This window comes from Lissotriton helveticus, chromosome 2_2 (assembly GCF_964261635.1).
Source record: "Lissotriton helveticus chromosome 2_2, aLisHel1.1, whole genome shotgun sequence".
In the NCBI taxonomy this organism is placed as follows: domain Eukaryota; kingdom Metazoa; phylum Chordata; class Amphibia; order Caudata; family Salamandridae; genus Lissotriton; species Lissotriton helveticus.
The window spans coordinates 2035849-2059518 of record NC_136060.1 but is presented as its reverse complement, the minus strand read 5'-3'; the positions used below and the strand labels follow the sequence as shown (position 1 = coordinate 2059518).

The 23670-nt window shown below is 41.9% G+C and overlaps 1 protein-coding gene across 5 annotated transcripts in view; it reads left to right on the top strand.

Annotated features, from left to right (window-relative positions):
- LOC144821706 (uncharacterized) overlaps positions 1–23670 on the top strand; it is a 545268-nt gene that overhangs the window by 143370 nt on the left and 378228 nt on the right. For all 5 annotated transcript variants that reach the window (XR_013608397.1, XR_013608396.1, XM_078678923.1 and 2 more), the window contains exons 3-4: positions 3692–3801; positions 13969–14055. Coding sequence is in view for 3 of the 5 variants with exons in the window: in XM_078678923.1 (XP_078535049.1) it covers positions 3692–3801; positions 13969–14055 (197 nt within the window). In the remaining 2 variants the exon portion in view is untranslated. The remainder of the gene's footprint in view (positions 1–3691; positions 3802–13968; positions 14056–23670) is intronic.

Sequence of the window (23670 nt, the reverse complement as noted above, 5' to 3'; positions counted from 1 at the left end):
TTTTTGTGTGAATTGCCCCTAATTGTTAGTCATTTAGGAAGTTGGACAGTTTCTGAATCACTGTTGTGCTTAAAGGCGGTAAATCGGGAGATTTGCGGATTCAGGACTGTTTCGGATTACTACGGACTTTTGCTGCTTAACCGGAAACAGTGAGTTATTATTGTCCTAATTGTATCGTTCCGTATACAGCACAAGTGGAATGGAAATGTGCAGTGCATGCTGATATTTGAAATGTGTGGCACAAGTTAATTCTCTAAAGTCCTTAGGGCCCGATTCACAGAACTAACTTAAGACAAAACCCTAAACTTACTACCATTTTCATATTCACAGAAGGCACTTACTCATTTTGGTATTCACAGAAGACACTTACTCATTTTGGTATTCACAGAAGTTAGGGGTCCTAACTTTAGGACTCCTAAGTGCCTTCTGTGAATACGAAAATGGTAGTAAGTTTAGGATTTTGTCTTAAGTTAGTTCTGTGAATCGGGCCCTGTATGTTTTGGACAAATCTGCGAGGATTTTCTTACAAGCCTCAACAACCGTAGAATTTAAAGGATAACACTTTCTACGGAATCTTTCCTTGCACGAGACTCCGTTGTATCTTTTCAATCCTCCATAGAACACGCACTCAGGCAAACGAGCGCTGTCATCGCATTGCTGTGCGTGTAACGTAGTGGCAGCCATTTTGTTGGTTGCTTAGGCACATTTTGTTGGTTGCTTAGGCAATGCTTCACCGTGTTCAACTTTAGCAGTCTACGCTAAATCAACACACAAAAGTAGGTGTTTTGTACATAGTATCTGCGGACAGCTACTGTTTTCAAGAACAACATTTTCAATGGATTAAGTGAGTTATATTACAATTTTAATTATTTATTTCCCACATTTTGTTCATTTTTAACACTCATTAATACATATACAGACATGTTCTAGTTCTTGCTTAGGGGCATTTTCACATTGATTTATTCACCTCAGTGTATTTTACTTTGACATAATTATGCAATTTGAACCACCACCAAATTCTAACAAAACAACGGTGGTCCACCCATGCCATGGACAAAATGGAAGGAGGAGTTCATTACATACATGAAAGCAATAAATGGTGAAGGCAAGGGTGCGGAAAGAAAAAAAAAGTATATTTCCGCATTGTTAAAGTACGGAGGAACAGGACATTTTTAGAACTCTTCCTTAAATTACTACACCAAATGGTTCAGGTGAAGTTGGCGACATGAAGGTTTATGTGGAAGCTTTAACCAGAATAGAAAGGAGATTCAAGCCGGATACTAGTATTGCTTTAAATAGATTTACATTTTATACGAGAACACAGAAAGAGGAAGAATCGTTTAATGATTTTTCAACTGCCTTAAGATCGTTAAGTTTACATTGCAATTTTGGTGGCATTACTGATGAAATGATACGTGACCAAGTAATTGTACATGTTAAAAACAAGAAGATACAAGAAAGGTTGTGGGTCAGGGGAGATCCCAAGTTAGCGAAAACTATTGAGACGGCGAAAGCTATGGAACAGTCTGAAAAATGGATGGAAGTAGTCAAACAAAAAACTAATAAGAAATCTATCTACTAACAAAGAAGAAATCTGTGTTGTCAAAGTAAAGAGGGAAAATAAAGGTGATACTTCGCAAGAAAGATTTATCCAAAAAACGAATAATATGCATACGTATAGAATAAATGATACTGTAAGTAACCACAATTCATGTTACAGAATGTAAGTTTTGTGGTAGAATGGGACATTTAGGAAATGTATGCAGGAACATTAGACGTCATCCCAACCAGACGTATAGTAACAGTTCAAATAAGTATGAAGGACACAAGGTTACCTGTGTCCAAGAAATATTGAAATCCAAGGGTTTTTTAGTTTCCATTTTGAATGGAGAGCCTGACATAGACTTAAAATCTCCTAAATGTATTTTCCAGGTTATGGGCATTGATTTGGACTTGATGGTTGATTCTGGATCACCTCGGACAATTATCTCCACACAATATTTTAAGGAAAAATTACACAGTGTACGTAATTATGATGATTTACAATAATCTGATATATGCCCTGAAAGGTTTGATGGGTCTAGGACTGATATTGATGTTTTTTCAGGTACCTCTAAGTTTCAAAGGTAGATGTGTGCAGATTAAGTTATATGTTGCTGTGAAAGGTGTGAATGTACTAGGGTGGCGTGCCCAATGGAAATTGGGAATAATTCTTCACCCACGGTCTGAAGAACCTGTGTCCTTATGTGAAGAACCATTAGAGAACATTGCAGCTAATAAATTCAATGATCATTGTATTGATGAAGAAATTAACTTAATATGTATGACAAGGTATTTTGTGATAAACTAGGTAAGTTAAAAAAATGTACACAATAAATGATATGTCTTGTCAAACAAAGGTTAAGAGGGGCACCTATAAACATAAGAGATGAACCTAAAGACATGTTAAAAGATTTATCAGATAAGGAAATTATTGAACCAATTGAGTCATCTGAGTAGGCTTCTCCCATCATTTTAGTACGCATGCCGGATCAAAAACTCAGGGTATGTGTGGACTTAAGAGCTTTAAATTTCAACATTGTATGTCATCCATCACCTAATATAAATGAAGTAGTTTCTGAGTTGGAAGGTGCCAAAATATTTTCAATGATAGATTTAAGATCTGCTTACCACCAGATAGAGCTCACTGAGGAATCAAAAAAATATACAGCATTTATTACTCCACAAGGTCTTTTTTAGCATACAAGAATGCCTTTTGGCCTGGCGTCAGCAGCGTCAGTTTTTCAGAGAGTGATGTTTCAAATTTTTAGAGAAATTGATTCGTATGTCAAATGCTTCCGAGACGATATACTAATATTCTCAAAAAATGAAAAGGAACATGAAATGCATTTGAATGAAGTGGGTAGGAGATTAGATTGTCATGGTCTTACTCTTAAAGCACACAAATGTGAATTATTTAAACACTGTTGAACACTTGATGGTGTAGTACCAAAAAATCTAATGTTGATGCCATAATGAATGCTCCCACTCCTAATTATAAGGAGCAGCTATTATCGATTGCAGGCATGTGCGAATATTATAGCAAATTTATTGAAACTTTCGCAACCAAAATGGAACCCTTAAGAAAATATTAAGACAAAATGCTGTGTATATTTGGATAGAAAAACAGCAAAATGCACTTGAAAACATAAAAAATGATGCTATCAATGCACCCACTTTGAAACATTTTCGCATGAGGAAGGAATATATTATAACAGTTGATGCAAGCTTATATGGTCTTAGGAGCATGTTATCACAAAGGGAAGGTATGGATGAGTGGAATGTTGCCTTTGCATCTAGGACGCTTAATGAAACAGAACACAGATATGGGGTAATTGAAAGAGAGCTACTTGCTTGTGTGTGGGCCATCGAACATTACAGGTTTTATGTTTGGGGTAGCATATGTATTCTCAGGACGGACCACAGACCATTAGTTAATATTCTTTCTGCAGGAGGAGGATGGAATTCTGCAGCTAGAATTTCAAGGTTAGCTTTGAGGCTCCAAGAACACAATTTTAAGATGGAATATGTGCCAGGGAAGAAAAATGTAACTGCAGATTTTCTCTCACGACTACCTTGCAGTCATGTTGATGTCAGTTGTGTTAAGAAGGTTGATTTTGGTGTAAGCATTAATGATGTTATTCCTTCACAGTATCAAGAAATTACGGATCAGTTCTGGTTGGAAAGTGAACAGAGTGATGACAGGTGGAATGAGCTTCAAAAATTTGTAATGGAAGGATGGCCTACCAAAAATAACATCAGGTCAGAATTGTTACCTTTTTATAATGTTTCAGAACAGTTGGTAATTGAAGGTAATTTAATTTTCAAATCTGGAAAGTGTATTTCCCCTCGAGGAGTGCAAGATGCCATTTTAAAGTTATCACATAAGAGACATCTTGGCATTTCTGCTATGAAACGTCTTTAGGAATTTTTTTGGGTGGCCGGGGATGGATAGGTTCATTGATGAGAATGTGATGAGTGTATTTCTAGTGAAAATATGTAAAAGGTACATACCCCTCTAAAAATGTATTACATTAAGCATGAGTAACTTTTATTATACATGTTTAATTACTCTCACTGTAAGTTTCATGACATGAGCTCTGTATATTTTTGTATGAGATTCTATGTTCCATTTAGATTGTTATGATTTTGATTCCACACTGTTGGAAACGATTGTGATATCAGCCTGTGAACATGTACTAGCTGTGCTGTCAATAAATTGTTTTAAAAAATGTAGATTATTCTACTTTTTAACACTGTCCATCCCCAGAGTTCTGCAACATAAAATGCCCCTGCCATGGCTGAGAACCTGTATACCTCCAGAGCTGGGGTTACTGCTCTGATGGAGGTAGCTTTGTATTATTTTTTGTTTATGGTCATAGGCCTTTGAAACAGAATTTTTCTACTAATCCTTAACTGTGGTGCCTAGGACATATTGTCAGACAATCAAATGCCCAAATAGTCAAAGAACTTTGCTTGCTCCTACAGTACACCCTCTATCCTCATTTTACCCATGACGGAGTGATGGGGGCTAAGTGCCATACATTTAGACAAGTTTATCGAATGGCCCCTTGTATGCCAAAAGGGTGAAAAGTTGTCAAACAGTGACTGCAATCTACACAGTGTTAGAGATATTAAAAGCGTGTCATCAGCAAACAATAATACAAGGACGTTGGTGCCCACAGATTTTGGTGCGTTATGATTACAGTTTGCTAGCCATTCTACCACTCCATTTATCTATAAACTAAAGAGGGATGGGGCCAGTAAGCACTCTTGCCTGACACCACAGTTGATATGTATACAAGATGTGAGATCCCCACCCACATTCTACCTGACCTGGGCATATGATTCAGAGTGTAAGAGGACCTTTTACTTCCACTGAGTACCCTGAGGGTACATCCTAAGGGGTGAAGCTAGTGGTAGGTGAAAGGCAAGGCAGATAGATGTGTTTCCCCTGCTCAGCTAGTGAAGAATAACTATGTGTGATTTAGCTCCCTATGTGATGTGCTCTTCCTGTAGGCTAACATGGGATAGTGGCTGATATTCCTTCAGGCTGCAATAGTGGATTGCAGGGGAGCAACCTTATGATGTTTCATATTATTGGATTCACAGCGACAACTAGGTCTGGGAGAAGTTCACGGAGTTGCACTTGCAGCAGCTCGATTCAATGAGTTAACCCTAGGTCTAGCCCAGCTCAAAGATGAAATGTAAAATCTATCATCAATCACCACTGAACTCCTAAACTCTAATAAAGCCACTAGCGCCACAGTGAACCAAATTAGTCAGCACACCAGCGGGTACCTCACCACGAATCCACACTCAGACAATACAACATGGATTAAAATACCCTCCCCAAATGACCCGGATCGCCATACGAGGGCAATGGATGGTCTATCTGACAATGACTTACAAAACCTTCTAATCTCATACACATGCCATAATGACAACAGCAAGTCTCTAGATGGCACCATCCAATCCATCTGACCCAATCCCTACAGAGAACCCACTCACAACTACAGATCCATAATTAGGGAAAACATCACAAAAGTCAATATAATGCAATTTACCCTCACTCACCCGACTAGCAAACTAAAGTGTGCACTAATCAATTGCAGATCGGCTAACAAACATGCTACGGTCATTTATGATCTAATTCTCTCGAATGATCTGGACATAATCATCCTCACCGATACATGGCTAAAGAGTTCCTCTGCTCCCATCCTTGACTTACTGGTCTCCCCTAGTCATGATATATTTTGCATGGATAGAACTGAGAAACCCGGAGTGGGGATAGCCTGCATCTATCGAAACACAATCACAGTTAAACAAGCAGACTCCATCTCCTTATCCTCCTGTGAATATCTTTGCACCAACATCTCGGACGACAAGGGCATCTTCTGCCAACTTCACATAATATACCACCCCCGGGTGACAATCTGCAGTTTATTGATGATCTAATGGAAGTCATTACAGCCAACGCCAACTGACAAGTGCCGCTGATCTTTCTTGGAGACTTCAATCTCCATTGGAACAATACCGGCGATCATAATGTAAGCGGTCTCAAATCCTTTCTGGCAGACCAATTCTGTGACCGCCCTACCCATAACAAGGGGGAGACATTAAACCTCATCATAGCAAAAAGAAGCACTATGGGGCACATGCATCAAAGGAAATTGCATTCGCAAATGGTGCGAATCGCAAAATTCGGCCGTTTGCAAATGCAATTTTCATTTTTGGGATGCATTAACATTTTTTCATTTTGCACAATTTAAGAAATCGCAAAATTGCGATTGCATTTAAGGAATCTCAAATTGAGATTCCTTAAATGCAATGCATCAAACTCAAAAAATTTGCGAATTCGCAAATAAAGGGAGCAAATTACCATGAAGTTGACCTTGGGGCATGTGAGTGTGCAAAATGTACTTCTAAGCAGATTTCAGGGGTGCAACAGGGTGTCCTGTGGACACCCCTGCACCCTTGAAATTGCATTCTTAATTTGCGAATTTCTAATGGTGAATTGCAAATTAAGAATGTCTTTCCATTCATTCCAACACCCTCTCTACAGACCTCAATAACTATCGCCCTGTATCCAGCATCCCCACTCTGGCAAAGTTATTGGAAAAATGTGTACAAATTCAACTTTGCAATCACATGGAGAACTTAAACCTCCTAGATAAACACCAATCCGGCTTCCGTCAAGGTCACAGTACTGAATCAGCCCTCACCCATATAATGGATGACATTTTAAAAACATTAGATCATAACAAATCGTGCCTATTGATACTTCTTGACCTATCTTCCGCTTTCTACACGGTTAAACACAACAATCTGCTCTCCCTACTCGAACGAAGGATGGACCTAACCGGTCCAGTGTTACATTGGTTTACCTCCTTGCTAAGCAACAGAACCCAAAGAATCAATTTGAAGCAATCATTCTCTCAACCCTCCATGGCCACACTAGGAGTTCCACAGGGATTGCACTATCACCTATACTTTTTAATCTACTCATGGAACCCCATGCTAATGCGCTTAGTACTGCAAACATTCTATATCACCTATACACAAACGTCACTCAACTATACATGAAAATCGCCTCACCAGATGACTTCATCTCCCTCAATGCCATTCTTCATAATACCCAAAGTTGGCTCAATGGGAACCACCTCATGCTCAATGCCGAGAAAACTGAGATCCTCCTCATCTGCCCTCCCAATCACACACCCAATTTAGACTTATGGCTGAAGCATCTTACTTTCTTTGATTGCGCCCCACACATCATTGACTCTGACTCTGGGAGTTACCCTTGACAAATATTTAAATATGCAGGAACAAATCTACAATGCCACCAAGGGAGCCAATTTTCAGCTGAGTATCTTAAGGAAACTTAACCCCTTCCTCCCACAGACTGATCTAAAAATGGCGGTCCAAGCTCTAGTATAACCAAGACTGAACTATGGAAGCACCACTCTATGCGGTCTTCCAAAATACAAACTAGCACAGATCATGGCATCGCTTAATGCTGCGGCCTGGCTGGTCTCCAGAATAAAAAGAAATAATCACATCATCCCGGATCTGAAGGCTTTGAACTGGCTACCATACGAGTCAAAAATACAACTAAAGATCGCCTGCATGATACATAAAGCCCTACATAGCAACACCCCCAGCTATTTTGCACAAAAGCTAGAGAGGTCGGGATCACAAGCTCACTCATACTAAAACCTCAATCCTTCCACAAAAAGAGAACTGGGTGCAGAGCTTTCTCAGGTATTGCACTGAAGATTTGGAACTACCTTCCCCCAGACGTACGCAGAATCTCTTCTTTTACCACCTTCAAAAAGGAAGCAAACATGTTTCTCATGAACAATTAACATCCTAAACCATTAACTCTCTGATGCCTACTTGCCACCGATTTTACTCATACAGCAATGTCTAACTCATTTGCATTATATGCGATTCCCGATTGTATGTATAATATGTGATAATTATGTACTGTAAAGCGCTCTGAAACCACCGTGGGTCATGTTCGCGCTATATAAAATTTATTAAATAAAGCTCTGCAAATTGTCTAAAAAAGTATTCTGCACTATGCAGAGTTTAGTAAGCAGTGTAGTCCAATATGTCATGGTTTTTGTGATGATTTTAGTGTCAGGAGTTTCTCCTGCGATGTAGAATCAGTGCAAATGGAATCACGCAGACCATCAGAGGGTGCTTCTTCTTTTTTTGTCGCTTGAGTAGATTTTCTACTCGAGCGCCAGCTCTTTAACGTGAGCAGCAGCTTTCTCAATGTGAGAGGTAGCGACCTGCCGCGACTGCCCGCATTCAGAAATCTTGCAATGAGGGGGTCTAGCATGCAATTTCTCTTGCACAAGTGAAAAAGCACTGCTCCGCTGAGTTTTTCGCAACTCTGAGTAGAGTGCAAAGAGGGCAAAATGCTACAAACTCCGCCAGCAGGGCAGAAATCTTTGCCCACACCTAGCAACAACCCCTTGCCAATGGCCAAGGTGGCTTTGTCATGATTCGTGTAGAAAAGTCATTACTAGAACTAAGGCATTTCTTTGCTCGGAAACTGTTTGTGTGCCTTGGTGCTTGGCTCCATTCTATACTGGAGGTGGGAGGAGGACATCTGGGCATTCCCCAGTGACAGTTATAAAATAATGGGCATTCAGTTTGAATGAATGACCTCTCCTATTTGCGGACCTGGCTGCAGAGATTGTAGGAGGAGGTTTTGATACTTGGCCTCCAGAACAAGATTGTGGCCCCACTAAAGATTAAGATCTGCATTCCATGGCCTCATGGCAGACAGGATTGAAATTTAAGGGAGACATCTGTGTTTCAAAGTCCCTTTGAAACACCCCCAATAACAAAAGCACACTCCAGTATAACTGCTGGTGCCATTAAGCAGTGAAAGGTGTGATACACTGGCGGGGATGTAAGACAGGAGAACCTGGACCCGCGTGGCGCACATTGACAGAGGACTGTTGTGCACAAGGAGTAAGACTGCCTTTAAAAGGGACTGCATGCTCTTCCTGATTAGTGGCTGCCCTCGGTCGACTAACTGTTGCTGTGTGGAACCCTGAAGTGTGCTCTCCAAGGGCTTGTCAACAATGTCGCCTGTTCTCTTGGAGGTCTCAGGGACATGAAAGCTCTCCTAAGAGGGACCAACACAGTCTACCAGTGGCACCTGAAATGCGGTGCATTCTCCAGTGCCCACATTGTCCTCTGGATTCCATCTGGTAGCGAGGCATGTGTGTGGAACAAAAAATTGTGCCTGGAGACTGGATCGCTTGGTGACGATCTCGAAGTCTGGTCAGTCATTGTCGGGACCTTGGAAAGCATAAGTGTCTAGTTTGAGGTGAGCGGATTCACTGGTTCCAGGTTCAAGCATAGCCCACTTTGTCGATCGCGCTGCATCTCTCTCATGTGGCATTTGCAACTCTCGTAGGTTGGGGCACAACTGTAGTAGTGCTTCATTCTACCTTTTGAGGCATTGCTGTACTTGTGCCTGTGTGTGTGTCTGGAATGGTCTGGTGCAACCAACATAGAAGAGCACCGGACCTTGTGCCTCATTTCCATTCAAGCACGGAATCTGCAACTGTGATTGACCAGAGCTATCTGGTGCAATCAAAATCGATGTGCACCAGATGTTGTGCCTGGCTTTCAAGGAGGTATAACATTTGCAACTCTTCATTTTGTATGACTGGAGCAGTCTAGTGCAACCCTTGTCATCACACAACGATGTTGTGACTGGATGGCCTAGGTGTGACTTTGATCAATGTGTACCTGACGGGGTGCCTCCTCCTTCTGATAGCCCCCCCCCCATTTCCATTCTCCATCCATCTCATGTTCTCTTACTTGGCCCTCAGCATGATGGACCAACTGCACTCTCCTCACCGAACTTCCCTGATGACACAGTGTTGCTAGCTAATTTTTTAGACTTGGACCTGGGTGGGGAGAATAACTGACCGGGCTGGAGGAATGCCTCCGAGAACTATCAGAAGGGGTCAAGAGACTGTGTGATCCCCCCCTGTGCTTCGCAAAACTGGGTTGGTTCTGGAAGGCCTTGGGGACACCTTGGGAGAGACCGTCTGTTGCCCTTAGCAAGTGGTCTGCTCCACATCCTGTGGATGACCTTCTTGAGTGGCTGCCAAACACCTTTTGCTGACTGCCTCCTAAATGACCATAAAGACAATCCACTCCTGCTTCCTAGGTCCCTGACTAAGAGTGACTACTGCCACGTGAGGCTTAGTGCACGGGGAAGAAAGAGGGTGTCTCCAATCTGTGGGTGTAGGATAGCCGGGCTGAGTTGGAGGGTGGTGGAAGGCTTGAGGCCACAGGGTTTGCAAAGTGTAACCAATTGACATGCTGGGTTTCAGTTGCGCCGCATTAGGGTGCTGAGTGCATATGTGTGCGTGTGCTTCCATACGTACTTGTCTGATATCCAATGCATCGCATAGCGATGCAGAGTGAGTGAGTTTGTGACAGTGGGTAATATCCGTTGATTTATGACCCCGGACGGTGGTTCACCCGAAACATTGATTTCTTGCGTGAAAAGCAGTATATTTGATATTGGTTTTCCCCATGCAGTCTTGGCCGGCGGTGCTGCTAAAAAATGCTATAATCTTGTGTATATACATATTTCTGATATTATATGGGTCTGGGGTACCCCCTTTAACTGTGTGGTATAAAAGTATAAGAATTTTCAAGATTTGGCCTGGGGTGGACAGTGCATTGCACAGCATAAGGGTGCTGATGGGGTGTATATTAGGATCCTTCCCATTGTGTGCATATGGCTAATGTCATTTGAACATGGCTGGGCTTAGTACTGCTAGTAGTAATTGTGAATGTGATTTATGTCCAGAAATACAGAATGTTCATGTTTTATTAATAATTATGTATGTTGAATACAAACATTATTTATATACACCAGGTGTGAAGTCTCTTTTGTGACGCCTAATTTATTGTGAGGGAGTGAAATGCCATTGCTTTATACATTACCTCTGTGGTAAGCCTGACTGCTCAGTGCCAAACTACCCAAGAGTGAGCGCAGGTTATACAATGTGTGTAATCACCCACCCTGACGGGAATGGTAGGTTCTGCCTGACTGGGGCATCTCCTCAACCAACCAGACAGTGCCAGTTCCAATAGATTACATTAAAGTAACAAACTCCACCCACTCACATTACTCCACAGAATCTCGTAGAGTTTTTTGGTAACTCAGTAGTATTCCGTGAAGTGCAACTCTGCGAGCTCCGCCCACACCTATGTCATCATGTTGAGGGGAAAAGCACATGCATGTTAGAATTGATTAGCAGTGGTAAAGTGCTCTGAGTCCTAAGGTCAACTAAAAGGCACAGCTAAAAGTGGAGGTAAGCAGGCAAAATGTTTGAGGGGACACTATCCTAAGGATGACAGGTCTAACAGAAGTATACGTAGTATTTAAAAAGTGGTACATAAAAGGATTTACATTGTCATGTTCCCACAGTGAATACCCTTCAAAAGCTACTTCACTGTAAAATGGCTGTTTCTGTCCTATGAGGAAAACCTAAAGTTCAGGGGGAATAAATCCTAACTCTGCTTACTTTGGTGTGGGACAAGCAAGAAAAATAATTAAAACGTCATTTTAAATGTTCGTTATGAATATAAATTCAGTGAGAAGTCAGAATTTTTTATAAATATAAAGGAAAAGTGACAATTATGAAATAAGCACTCTGCCTGAAGCTCACATAGTTAAATAGCATTATACTGTCAAAGCTTCCCTTAATAATGTGTGAAAATTACTCTGAAAGCAGAAACAATCACTTAGTGCTTTTTGGCTGGATGATCTTGGTTTGAGGTTATCAGCTCAAAAAGGCAGCTGGAAGGGATGATATTGGGACATTCATTAATTTGAAGAGAACTAGAGTAAGACTTGCTCTTTCTTAGTTAAGTGTAAATGGAGATGTGTGGAAGTGAAGCCTTTTGTCCCCTGGGGTCTCTATGTAGCTAGTTTGGCAACAGTCCAGTGGTAGGGCTAATTGGTCACAGAACCAGTTTGGTGTAGCTGATGAGGAGGTGACTGCTAATTTCCCTAAACACAAGTTTGGCTGGTACCTAAAGCCACCTCCAAGGGCAGAAAGGCTGTGCAGTCTTTGAGTTTACTTAGAACAGAAATCTTTCCTCAGTGGTTGAAGAGTGTCCAGGGGTCACCAACCACTGACTCTTTCAAAAGTGGCATCCCGACTACAGTTCATCAGAACACTTTCTGGACCTGTGGAAAAACAGAAGAGGGCTAGTTCTGGGCTGGACCTGCTCTTATGTGTACCCAGGACTGAGAAGTGGGCTCCAAAAGGTCAGTTGGCTAATCTCCTGTGTGGCTACAGAGATACAATAAGCTGCAAGAGGTCTTTTTTTTAGAGTGAGTCACTGACTAGTGGCAGCTGTACATGAACTAAACCCTGCTAGTGGCCTCTACTGGAGTGAGTTCTGGCACCTAATTGTGTACCTAAGTTCCTGGGAGCCTTAGAAGGACCAAAAGGAGCTACTCCTGAAACTCTGGACTTCTAAGACTGCGGGAGGTTCTTCTGGACCTTACAACAGTTATGAGCAATTTGGAGATGACTTTGTTGAATACAGCTCTAGGCTTGCCCCACTGGGGGATTTTGAGCACCATATAAAGGATCAAGTCTGAATGTAAAATGATTGACTGATCAAAGGCGTGAAAAGTATCCACTTGATTTGACGACCTCGGCAGGTGTACAATTTGAATGTTTCCCACTCTGATCCTTTGCCTACCAAAACCCATAACATCTAAGACCTCATTCAGCAGCCATCCAAAATTGAGAGAACTTTAGTAGATAGTGGCAGAAATGTTGCTTTCTGGAGGATTTTGACTTCTGTTTCTGATACTAAGGGCCTTATTGTGAGTTTGGTGGTCTGTGGACCTCAGTACCTGTGGTCGCGGTCCAAATCCTGCAAGCTCGAGGGTCCAAATGCCATATTAGGAGATGGTCAGGTTGCCTTTGCACCTCCAGCAGACCACAGACCGCTAATGTCACGGTCAGGAAAAGCAGCGGCTATAGGGCGGTACAGGGGAGTTTCACTGCTGTCCATATTATGAGTTGGCTTTTCCACTACCTGACTTCGGCAGTGGGACCTACAGCTTCAAGTCAGTGGAAATGAAGGATTTGGGGTGCGTACTCACAGCTCTCTTGTACTTTCAGTCAGAGTTTGATGTGGATCCCTTTCTTCAGGTCCCTATTCACAGCAGCTCCTTCCCCCGAGTATTATGACACTGTTTGCAACAATGTACAAGTGATTCCTTTTTTTACCACCTACCCATTGTCAGGCCACTCACCCGGAGAACATGTCCACTGAGACGATGTTGGACCATACTCACTCTTAGCACAAAACCCAGCCAAAGAATGGTACCCTCAAATAAGGTGCTGTCCTAGGAGGGAAGGGGGTTGGGACAAATAATAAAAGAGAAAATGACTTGCACCCTCTGAGTGGTGTCTAGCTTGCTATCCTGCTCGAGAATGCCCCAAGGGTCTTACTCTTTTGGGATTCATCTTCTAGGGGTGTAGAGGAGAGTAACTAAGGAGAAGGAACCCCCACACTATATTAGCAATAATATACATTGTTTTAGTTAGTTGAAATAACATTTGAGCAGTGCAAGTGCTTATTCTCAGATATGTTTTTAACAACACAGAAAATGCATATTGTTTTAGGGCTTGTGGGATAGAACTACCCAATCCTTTTGTGAGCTTCAAATAACAGTTCACAGGTTTCAACCTGTCAGCATATTATGTCATATGCTTTTGTTTTGCAACTGTCTTCCTTTTTTGAATTCTCTTTTTCTCTCTTTTAAAGTTTGAAAATTGTCTTTTGAATTTCCAGCAGACAGCTAACCTTGTTTTCTCTTCTTTTGCTTTGTCCTTCCTTTCATTGCAGATTATGCAGTTACAATGCAGGGATGACGAACGGGCCATCCCCTGAAGAGATGCGGCTGTGGAGACGATTTGCCACTGTCACTCAATGGTAGGTCTTTTCTGGAATGTGAGGATTGGAGAAGTCCGATGATCCTCTAAGGGATGTGTGCGGGAGCGCAGATGTCACAGGGCCAAGCAAGGAAGTTTGGGTTGAGGAGAAGAGGGTGCCATGATCCAGTATAGAGGAAAGGAGGAGTAGGATTCTCTTTTTAGAGAAATAAAGCCAAGCACCTGACTGGGGTTTGGCTGTATATTTATAGGTGGGCAGCTCTTTGTAGAAGGGCATATATTTATTTATTGTTCAATGGGTCTGGAAAATCCCTTACTGGAGCCACCTGGATAATTACCAACAAGTATAATTGGTGACTCATGAATCACTTTGGAAAATAGCGGACTGGAAAGTCTCCGTATTGGTGGCAGGTGAATCTCTCTGGAAAGTGTCTGACTGAAAAGACCCTGACTGCAGGTACATGGATAATTATCAGGTGCGTGAATAATTACAGCAACTGCAAAAAAATCAGAGAAGCAAGGCTTGTACAAACATGTGGAACAAATTAATGAGGCCTTTGAGTCAAACCTAATGATAATTACAAGCACATGGAATATTGCAAACATGAAGATAACCTAAAGGTTTGGAAAAAAGGTAATAGTGATACCACACTTAGCAAAAATACTTAACCTAAGTTATGTGAGATTGAGAAGCCACTACATGATTTATAAAGCTATGGGTTATTGAACATATGGTACATGCTTAGGCACAGGAATTAGTGATTGTAAAACCCATTGCCTGGACTGCCCACATATGGGCTCGAATCCAGCAATGGGTAGGTGGTATTTTACCACATGTATTATGCATATGGGTGCATCAGATACACATGCAGTTGAAATGCTCACATAGGCATTGGTAGATAGGGAAAAGTAACCACCACTGCTGTAAAATCTGCGCAGTCACCACAGTAAATTAGTAATATGGTGGGCATAAGACTACTGGCACTGTGGTCTCCTGGTGGCTGCTGTGTTCGGGTGTCGGACTGAAAAACATTTAATAAGGCCCTAAGTCAGAAAGTAAAATCTTTGAACAGGATGAATCTACTTGGTATATCAGACTCATTCTACATCATGAGCAGCCTACATCCTGGACAACCGCAAACAATAACTACTGATTTGTTTTGACTTTTTCTTGGTGCTTGTTTTAAATCTTTAAAATTTCAAATCTAGTTTCCCTTATTAGATTTTTCTCATGTTGATGATTTGCCCATATCTTTTTTTTTCTATTGTTATACATTGGACATTTTATTGTGCCATGTTTAACTTTTTAACTGTTTTGTAGCTGTTAAATACTTTATATATATTTTCCCTTTCTGCCTTGACTACCATGGAGTTGAGCCCACCTTACATTCTTTAAACTGTATTTTACCCTACAAATTCTGCCTTACTTTTTTTAGGTGGACTCATATCCTCCCCAATTAATAACCCACTTTCTTACAACACCAGGATTCAAACAAGTCCTCCAATTGGAAAGGAAAAAACACAGTTTTCTCCTGTATTTAAAGAGGGGAACCAGTAAAAAAAGAAGACTTATCAATTTTTTTTTTATCATTGAGAACGTGCTGCCAAAGTCATGGCTGGCACCATGAGCCTCCAGAACAGTGGGGTAGTAGTACTATTTAGCACCTGCTACCTGGGAATTCCTGCGCCTTACTTTCCCCAGCCACGGCTGGGGAAAGTTATCAGAAAGTTCTCAATGCAGATACTTATGAATAAAAAAGTAGGCACATACTAGCCTTTCTAGTTTAATATCACTTTTTTGTAAACGATCCAACATTTTCGAGGGACGTGAGTAAGGTGGGGATCTGTGCACCCCGTCCGGAAGAAGAAGCCTAGCTTCGAAACATGTCGACGCACACATGAGGTGTTGTACATTAACATACAAAATACCTCAAAATCACCCTTTTGCCAGTACCAGCACGGGGGCCCTTTAAAGTTTTTGTAGACCTCACGTGCCAGGTACCTTTTTAACTTCACTTTATCACTCTTCAGAACCCAACACTCACTTATACACACAAGAACCCCACACGCACCGCACATAGCCAAATAAAAGTGCTCCCGTGTAGTCGCTGGTTAGCAGCACGCCGTATCCCGTAGAGGGGTGCGAAGGCCCCAATGATGAAGCATGACACCAAGGGTTTGTGAGGGGTATTTAAATAACACTATGTGCTCCCCACCATTGTAGGGGCCACTCTAATAAAATCTAGATATGGATTCTTTTTGTTTAATTAAGTCTGTAGAGGGAGAACAAATCCACTTCTTCTCTCTTCTCCCCTGTTATTATATTTGTGATCTGTAATAGTACATAAGTGATAATATCACTCAAATTGCGTAATGATGCTGTGAATGCAAAACAAATTACATAAAAGGAGGTCAATCCTAAAAGATCTAGACTGAGTAGGAAATTGGTGAGCAGCAGGTGGGTGGCTCTTCAATTTAGAGAATTAAAGCTTATCGCCACATGGGCACAATATATTCACACAGGTTTTATGCCCATATTATGCCCCAATTAGATAAGAATGATAGTATAGAGATGGGGTTATTCGTGTTTGATATGTTGTGTGCTTGTTTGTGGTTTTGTTGACATTAATGGGGAAGGTTCCACACACTTCTCACATGCTGCCTATGATGAAGCTTTAAATGGGCTTTTAACAAAATATAATTTCGTTTTTCTTAGGAAAAGGAATATGGATGACTTACACCAACTGTAACTCGCTTTGAGCATGGTAGTGGTATTAACAATTGTATTCTATTTTCCCAGTACTTAGGCACCCAATCTGTTGGTTTTAAGAATATTGCTAGCTGTATTAGCGACCACAACCCCCTCCAGGTGATCTTTAGTCTAGGTATTAAACCGTTAAAGTGTACTAGAACAGCAGAGTAGCATGCGTATTCTGACACCTAGGGGATTATGGTCAAATGGGGCAAAATATATCCAATTCTCTTTCTGAAAGATTTGATCGTCAGCAATATTGATTTTATACAGAATTGTTTGATCCCTGAAGCAGAGTCTAGAACTATAACTATAACAGAGTTTTTGTAAGACCAGTAAATATATATCCCAGTCACTTATTATTAAAACATCATTCAATCATAGCTGTAGTATGTCACCTCGCAAATGGTTTATTGTTGCCTGATTGGCAGCATACAAACAACTCAGGGTGGCCTTGAACATTGTCCCTCATGATACTAATATGGTGTGTCAAGCCTGTGTATTTTATTAGTCAGCTTTAGAAAAACGGCAGGAGGAAGTTAGGAAAACAACCTCGGGTGACCTTAAAGCAGCAAGTTATATAAGGGCTAGCATAAGCTTCGGGGAGGTATTGAATAGGCCCTTTTGCTCTGAGAAAGCTGGCTCAGGGATTACCTTTCACATCTTAGCTGATATATGGAAATCTTATTTTGTAAGGGTCTTTTACTCTGGCTGTGATGGTATGGATGGACACCCTAAATCATGTGAGGTAAAAGCTCATTCCGAGGCTGTTAATACCCTGAAGAAATCCATATGCATTAAAGAAGTAACTATCCAGAAATTTCAACCAGGGAAAGAACCGGCGTTTCAATGGATGTGTTTAAAGCCAATTTGTCATTGTGCACTCCATTAGTTACTAATGCCAGAAATGCTGGTATTGGGGGTTCCTGTCCTGAATACTGTACGGAATCCATAGTTGTGCCCATTTTTAAGAAAGGTTACCAGCCAAATGCACTTATAGATTCTACTTCCAAAATATTAGGTCCTGCGCTCAAAGAAATCAATTTCTATCAGATACACAGTTAGGGTTTCATCTTGGAATTGGCACTGTGGGGCATTTCTTAAATCTATCACTGCTAATAGGGACGTTTGGCAAAACTAGGGGAGGTTCTTTACATATGGCTTTTATGGACCACTCCTGTGAATTGATAATGTAATCTGATCAAAATTGTGGGACATGATGAAGGCTATGGGTGTCAAAGAGGCAATAATTATTTTACTGAGAAGATTGCATACGGAAACAGCAGTCAGGATAGTTTATGTCCCAAATAGTGAGTATCTGACATCAATACGTCCTATACATAGTGTGCGTCAGTGGTGCACCTTGGCTCCTTTTCTGTTTTTATTTTACATAAATAGCCTTGAAATCCATTTAGTCCAGCAAGGTGCCGATGCTCCATGAGTGGGAATTGACCAATACCGACCCTGCTGTATGCCAATGATGCAGTTCTCCTTGCAAGAACTGCAATTAGTCTCCAATCACTTCCGCACACTTTCAGTGCTTTCATGATTTAAAAGTGTACCACACAAAATCTTTTATTATGACTTGTGGTCCAAAAAATGTCAAATATAAATCTTATTTTTTTGAGGGAGATCTCCGCCTGTTGGCACCTGCCCTCACTCAGCTAATTTCGTGATACGCCAGTGAGGCACAGACGGGCGGCAGAGGGGGCGTCGGGCTGCTGGGGGATGCGCAGCCGAGGAGTGGTAGTCAGCATGCCCCCGCTAGGGGACAGGATCCCAGACCAGTCTAAGAGTACCAGCGACAGTGCAGGTGCATAGCTGCTAACAGGAAGGGTGCCGCCCTTCCAGCCTCTCGCTACTCTGGCATTTCTCTCTCCTCTTCACTGCACCCTCTCTCCGACTCTCCCCACCCTCGGCCAGTAACAGCAGGCTGACCCATCCTACCACAGGTCTTCGCAGCTTGCCTGCTATCAAGGCAACCTGAGTTCCATCCACCTTCCACCTTGTTCTCCTCCGCTTGCTTGTGCTCCCCGGATGCCCCCTCCTCCACACAGGCACACACCTTGAGTTGTCTCTTGTCCGCTAAGCTCACCCCATCCTGTTTGTTTGCTTTTGCTTCGCTGAAAGCAGATTCACTCTAGAAAAATAGAAACCTCGAGGAGTAAATGAAAACAAGCATTTGCAATACAATAGGACTCGCATTTACGCAAGATCTATTGCATCACGGACAGTGGGAGGGAGGGTGGGGGCACGGGCAACAGGAGTGCCGGCAGGGCGAGAAGGTGGCACAAAGGAGTGCTCACAGTTCAGGTACGGTGTAACACTCGAAGTAAAGGGGCCAGTAGACATGGGAGGTGACAAATGACAACATAGCAGTCATAAGTAGGGTCTAACAAGCCTCAAAATGAATCTGAAGATGGCATTTACGGAGGACAAAGACAGAAGTCAATGGACGGAGAGTTGGCAGGGCTTCCGCAAAGCTTTCACTCTGTACTGAATACTGCATGCCCCGCAAAGCGAGCAGCGCATGCGCGCTGCCGCTATAGGCTCGAACTAAAAAGATGAAAAAAGAGGTACTGATCATTGTGGATGCTTCAAGATAATTAGGAAACCCATAACTACATTTACTGAGGAGGTTACCTGGTATTAATATGATGATTTCCATTTTTACTTTTCTTCCTTGAATTTCTCCTCTTGCTAGGTAAAGCGTACATTCTATTTATGATAATGAAGAAAATAATGTATAAAAAAAAAAAATAATATTAATGTATCCAAATTCTTATATGCTTATTCCACTCCCCACCATTTTGAGTGGGTGATATTGTTTTTCTAAATACCCAAAGTCACACGATGGAACATAATAGGATCTCACAGCTATGTCCTGTGTTAAAAAAAAAAAGGTAATGATTGTTGAAAACAATATTTTTATGGTCCACATTCTTATATCTGGAGCAACATTTTTGTGGTAAATTCTTGGAGGTAGAGTGTCCATTAAGAACACATATTTGTGATACAAGGTCACAGGGAGGTTTGATACTCATTTCAAAAACCATAAACACTGCCAGTGTCAGGCGGTATTGCTGTGGTAAGGAGGGGACTCCACCGTTTTGAATCACCACCTACAAAAGACTCAAGAGGAGAAGAGCAAATAAAACCTCAAAGCCTACTAAAGCGCAGAGAAGTGGGTAAGAGTCCGGGCACTTCACAGGTCTGAGACTAAAACCCAGCTGTGCCCCTAGAACACTAGCAGAGAAAAGAGAACACCCTGTCTACTGGGGATCAGTCATCCCCTCTCTAACAAGTGAGGAATAACAGAGAGAGAGAGACAATCACGCAGAAAAGCAGCAATAAATCACGCCATCACTTGCACAGACCACATCCTCCCGCCACCCAAGGGAAGCAGCCACTGAACATGAAGTTGCAAGCATACAAGTTGGCCTAATTTAATAGAGACCAATAAGTCACAATTAAAATATAAAATGGTGAGAAAATGGGAGAAAACCTACATGAATGTTAGGCACCTCATTAATGTTCTTCCTCATATTAAATTAACTGCGCTGAAACAAACTGTGTGTGAGAAAAAGTCACAAGATAGAATAGCTTTACAGGCATAACTGAGGACTCACCCAATACAACTCCACTTTTCATAGAGAATTGACAGCATAAATCCTATCAGTTATTAAATGTATAAAATATTAGAAGCTTCTGATCACTGAGCCAATCAGACCAAATGTGCCTGTACGTATGTGATAAAATGACAGAGTGCATTGTATACCACAAGCATTGATATTCAACTGAATACAGTAGTAAAATGATTTGCATGAGCTATTTTGCAACACAATAAAGGCTCTGGGAAACAAACACCACTCAAATCACAATTCAAAAGGAAAATTTCATGAGAAGCATAAAATATACCTTTCCAACTGGACTGTTAGCACAGGAAACAGGGGGACTCCCTATGAAGGTGCATGACAAAGGAATACGTGACAGGAAATGGAAAGAGAAATGATTATCAACTTCAATTACCATAGTAAACAGCAAAGAATCAGGAAAGCTTCTTTTCACCAAAGCTATCCTAAAGCACATCACTATAGTGGGTTATACAGTTAATTCTCAACACATTTGGAGACATGTCAGCAGATATACACTCTGTAAGAAATTGAGTTACTGGTTAAGGGAGTAGAACCCCCAGTCAAGCAGCAACCACAATCCCTGTCTAGGTGAAGTCACAAGAAAACCTTAAATTAATCTGTGCTCAACCCGCTGGAAGTTTGGCATTGGGCATACAGGCATGACTTAGCGGCAATGTGTAAAGTAGCTAGAAGCAATTGACAAAAATAAAGTGAAACACAACACAAAAAAAATCTACACCAAGTTTGAAACATAGAGTACCATTTATTAAATGAAGCAAGCCCAAAATTACAAATATCTAATTAGTAGAACAGGAAATATTCACTTTTAAAGATTTAAGTGAAAATAGTGCCAAAGAGTACAAAGCGCACATTAGGACAAAGTCACAAGTTTTGGTCAATTGCGATGGAGTGTGGGTCGGCTACAGGGACTAAGTTGGGCCCATTGAATACCTCAAATTCTGGTTGTAGAGCTTTCTGAGTTTCCACGTTGAGGATGCAGTGCACAGCTGAGGTGATGTGATGTCCTGAAGGGGCGATTATCTGTCAGCAAGCTGCGATGCAAGGTCCTGTGTCATTGGCAATGGGCTTGCGACAAAGATGCATCATGCACCGGCTGATTCTGAAGCAGCTTTTGGGCTTGTGGTGCAGAGTCCTGCATTGTCATTGAGCATGCTGTAGATGAGAGGCTTGTGATGTGAAGGCCAGCATCAAGGATGTTTCACGCAGAGAAGTTTCCAAGGAGGCTGTGATGCGAAGTTCGGTTTCAGGGATGCATCGCAAAGTGGTTCTGATGTGGAGTTTGGTGAGGCCATGTGCTGTTCAGTGGCTCCGATGTGGAGTTTGTGGGAAGTGATGCATCAGTTCTGCTTACACCACAGTTGTACTGGCAGAGAACCTTCAGGCCCATTTCCTTAAGTCCAGGACTGGTGTGACAACACTTAGGGAATAGGACTCAAAGCAGGCATAGTCTAGTGCTGGGGTCAAGTTGGTTGGAACCTTCTGTCCATGACGCCCTGGTCACAAGGTCAGACAACTAGTCCTTGGAGTCACTCTGGTGGTCCTGGATTCAAGATATGGGTCCAGTCCTCACTCAGGCAGGAAGGCAGCAGGGTATCACAGCAGAGTGGCAGTCCTCTTTGTAGCAAAGAAACACAGCAGTACTTCTTCTGAGTATCTCACAGGTCTAGATGTGTACTGAAGAGTTAAGATCTGAGGTCCAATATTTATACCTGATATTAACTTTAAAGTAGGATACGATTTTAGATGCTGCCACCCCCTTTAGTTTTTAGGCATCCTCTTCCTTCTTGCTCTGTCCTCTGCGTCTCAGAAGACACAAAAGACATGTGGCAAATCCTTTGTGAGAGTACGCCGGCAGAGCTTTTGTGATGAATAAGTGTGGTAGGTAACCTCTCCTCCCCTTCGTTAGGTCTGACTGTCCCATCCTGCCAATACCTACCTTCCCATTGTCTCAATGTCTGGGAGCAACACACAAAGATCAACTGCCAGCTATACCTAGTTGGGTGACCCAGGAACAAGATGCAGGCACCAAATGGTTAGGACAGAAAAATATGTCAACTTTCTATATTGTGAGATATTCAGATTTGTGTCTAAACATCAGCCTTTACCGTTAAAGAGGATGTTTAATTACAATTCTTTAGACACCAAACTCAACTAGTCTACCTTCTCCCAATTTAATGTTATCACATATTAAATGTAATAAGGTAACCACCTATGGGAGAGGGAGACCTTGTATTAGTGAAAAACAAATTTAGGAGTGTTCTTCTACCCGGACATGTAAATGTACAACTTTTCAAAAACACTGCACCCTGCTGTCTGGGCTATTGAGGGCCTACCCTAAGGGTGACACATATGTATTAAAAAGGTTTAGGCCTGGCAAAAGGTTTATTTTGCCAAGTCACAATAGCAGATTAAAAACTGCACACACATGCAGCAATGTTATGCCTGAGACTTGATTTACAGGGCTTCTCATGTGAGTGGCGATATGTGCTGCAGGCCCACTTGTACTTAATGTACAGACCCTGTGTACATGTAGTACCACTTTCCTAGGACTTAAAAGTAAATTAAATGTGCCAATTGAATTCAATACAATTCTACCATGTTTAAAGGAGAGAGCACAATCACTTTAGCACTGGTTAGCAGTGGTAAAGTGCACAGAGCCCTAAGGCCAATAAAAACAAGAGCACAAAAAATTGGAGGGGTAAAGGCAAAACGTTTGGGGGAAGTCCACCCCATGGCTGACGAGTCTAACACTCATGCACAAGGTACTAAGAACATGGCAAGACGAAGGAGTCCATTACATCCTTGCTTAAGTAAATATTAGGTTTGGTGTAACTCGTGTAATTCCATGTAGTGTAATCACGCAGAATTACCCCAAAATGCAGCAATATGATGTGAAATTATGGAAGAAGAGTATATTTTTTTTGCAACAATATTTTTAACCCTGGGCGGAGCTTGCAGAGTTGCACTACGTGAAACTCCACGAAGAGGCAAAAAAATCTGTTGCACTACGCTGGGCTCCGCAAGCGGCGGAGTATCATGGAAAAATGCTGTTTGCGGTGAACGCACAGTGTCAAATGCTTGTCCGCAATGTGCAATCATTGCGAATGGCACCTTGCACAGTGCAAGCGGTCCCTTCTTTCCTTTTCTGCCACTTGAGTAGATTTTTACTCGAGCAGCAGCTTTCTCAGCGCGAACAGTCGTGAGCATACATGGCCACTCGCAATGAGAAACCTGACCCCCCCGCCCC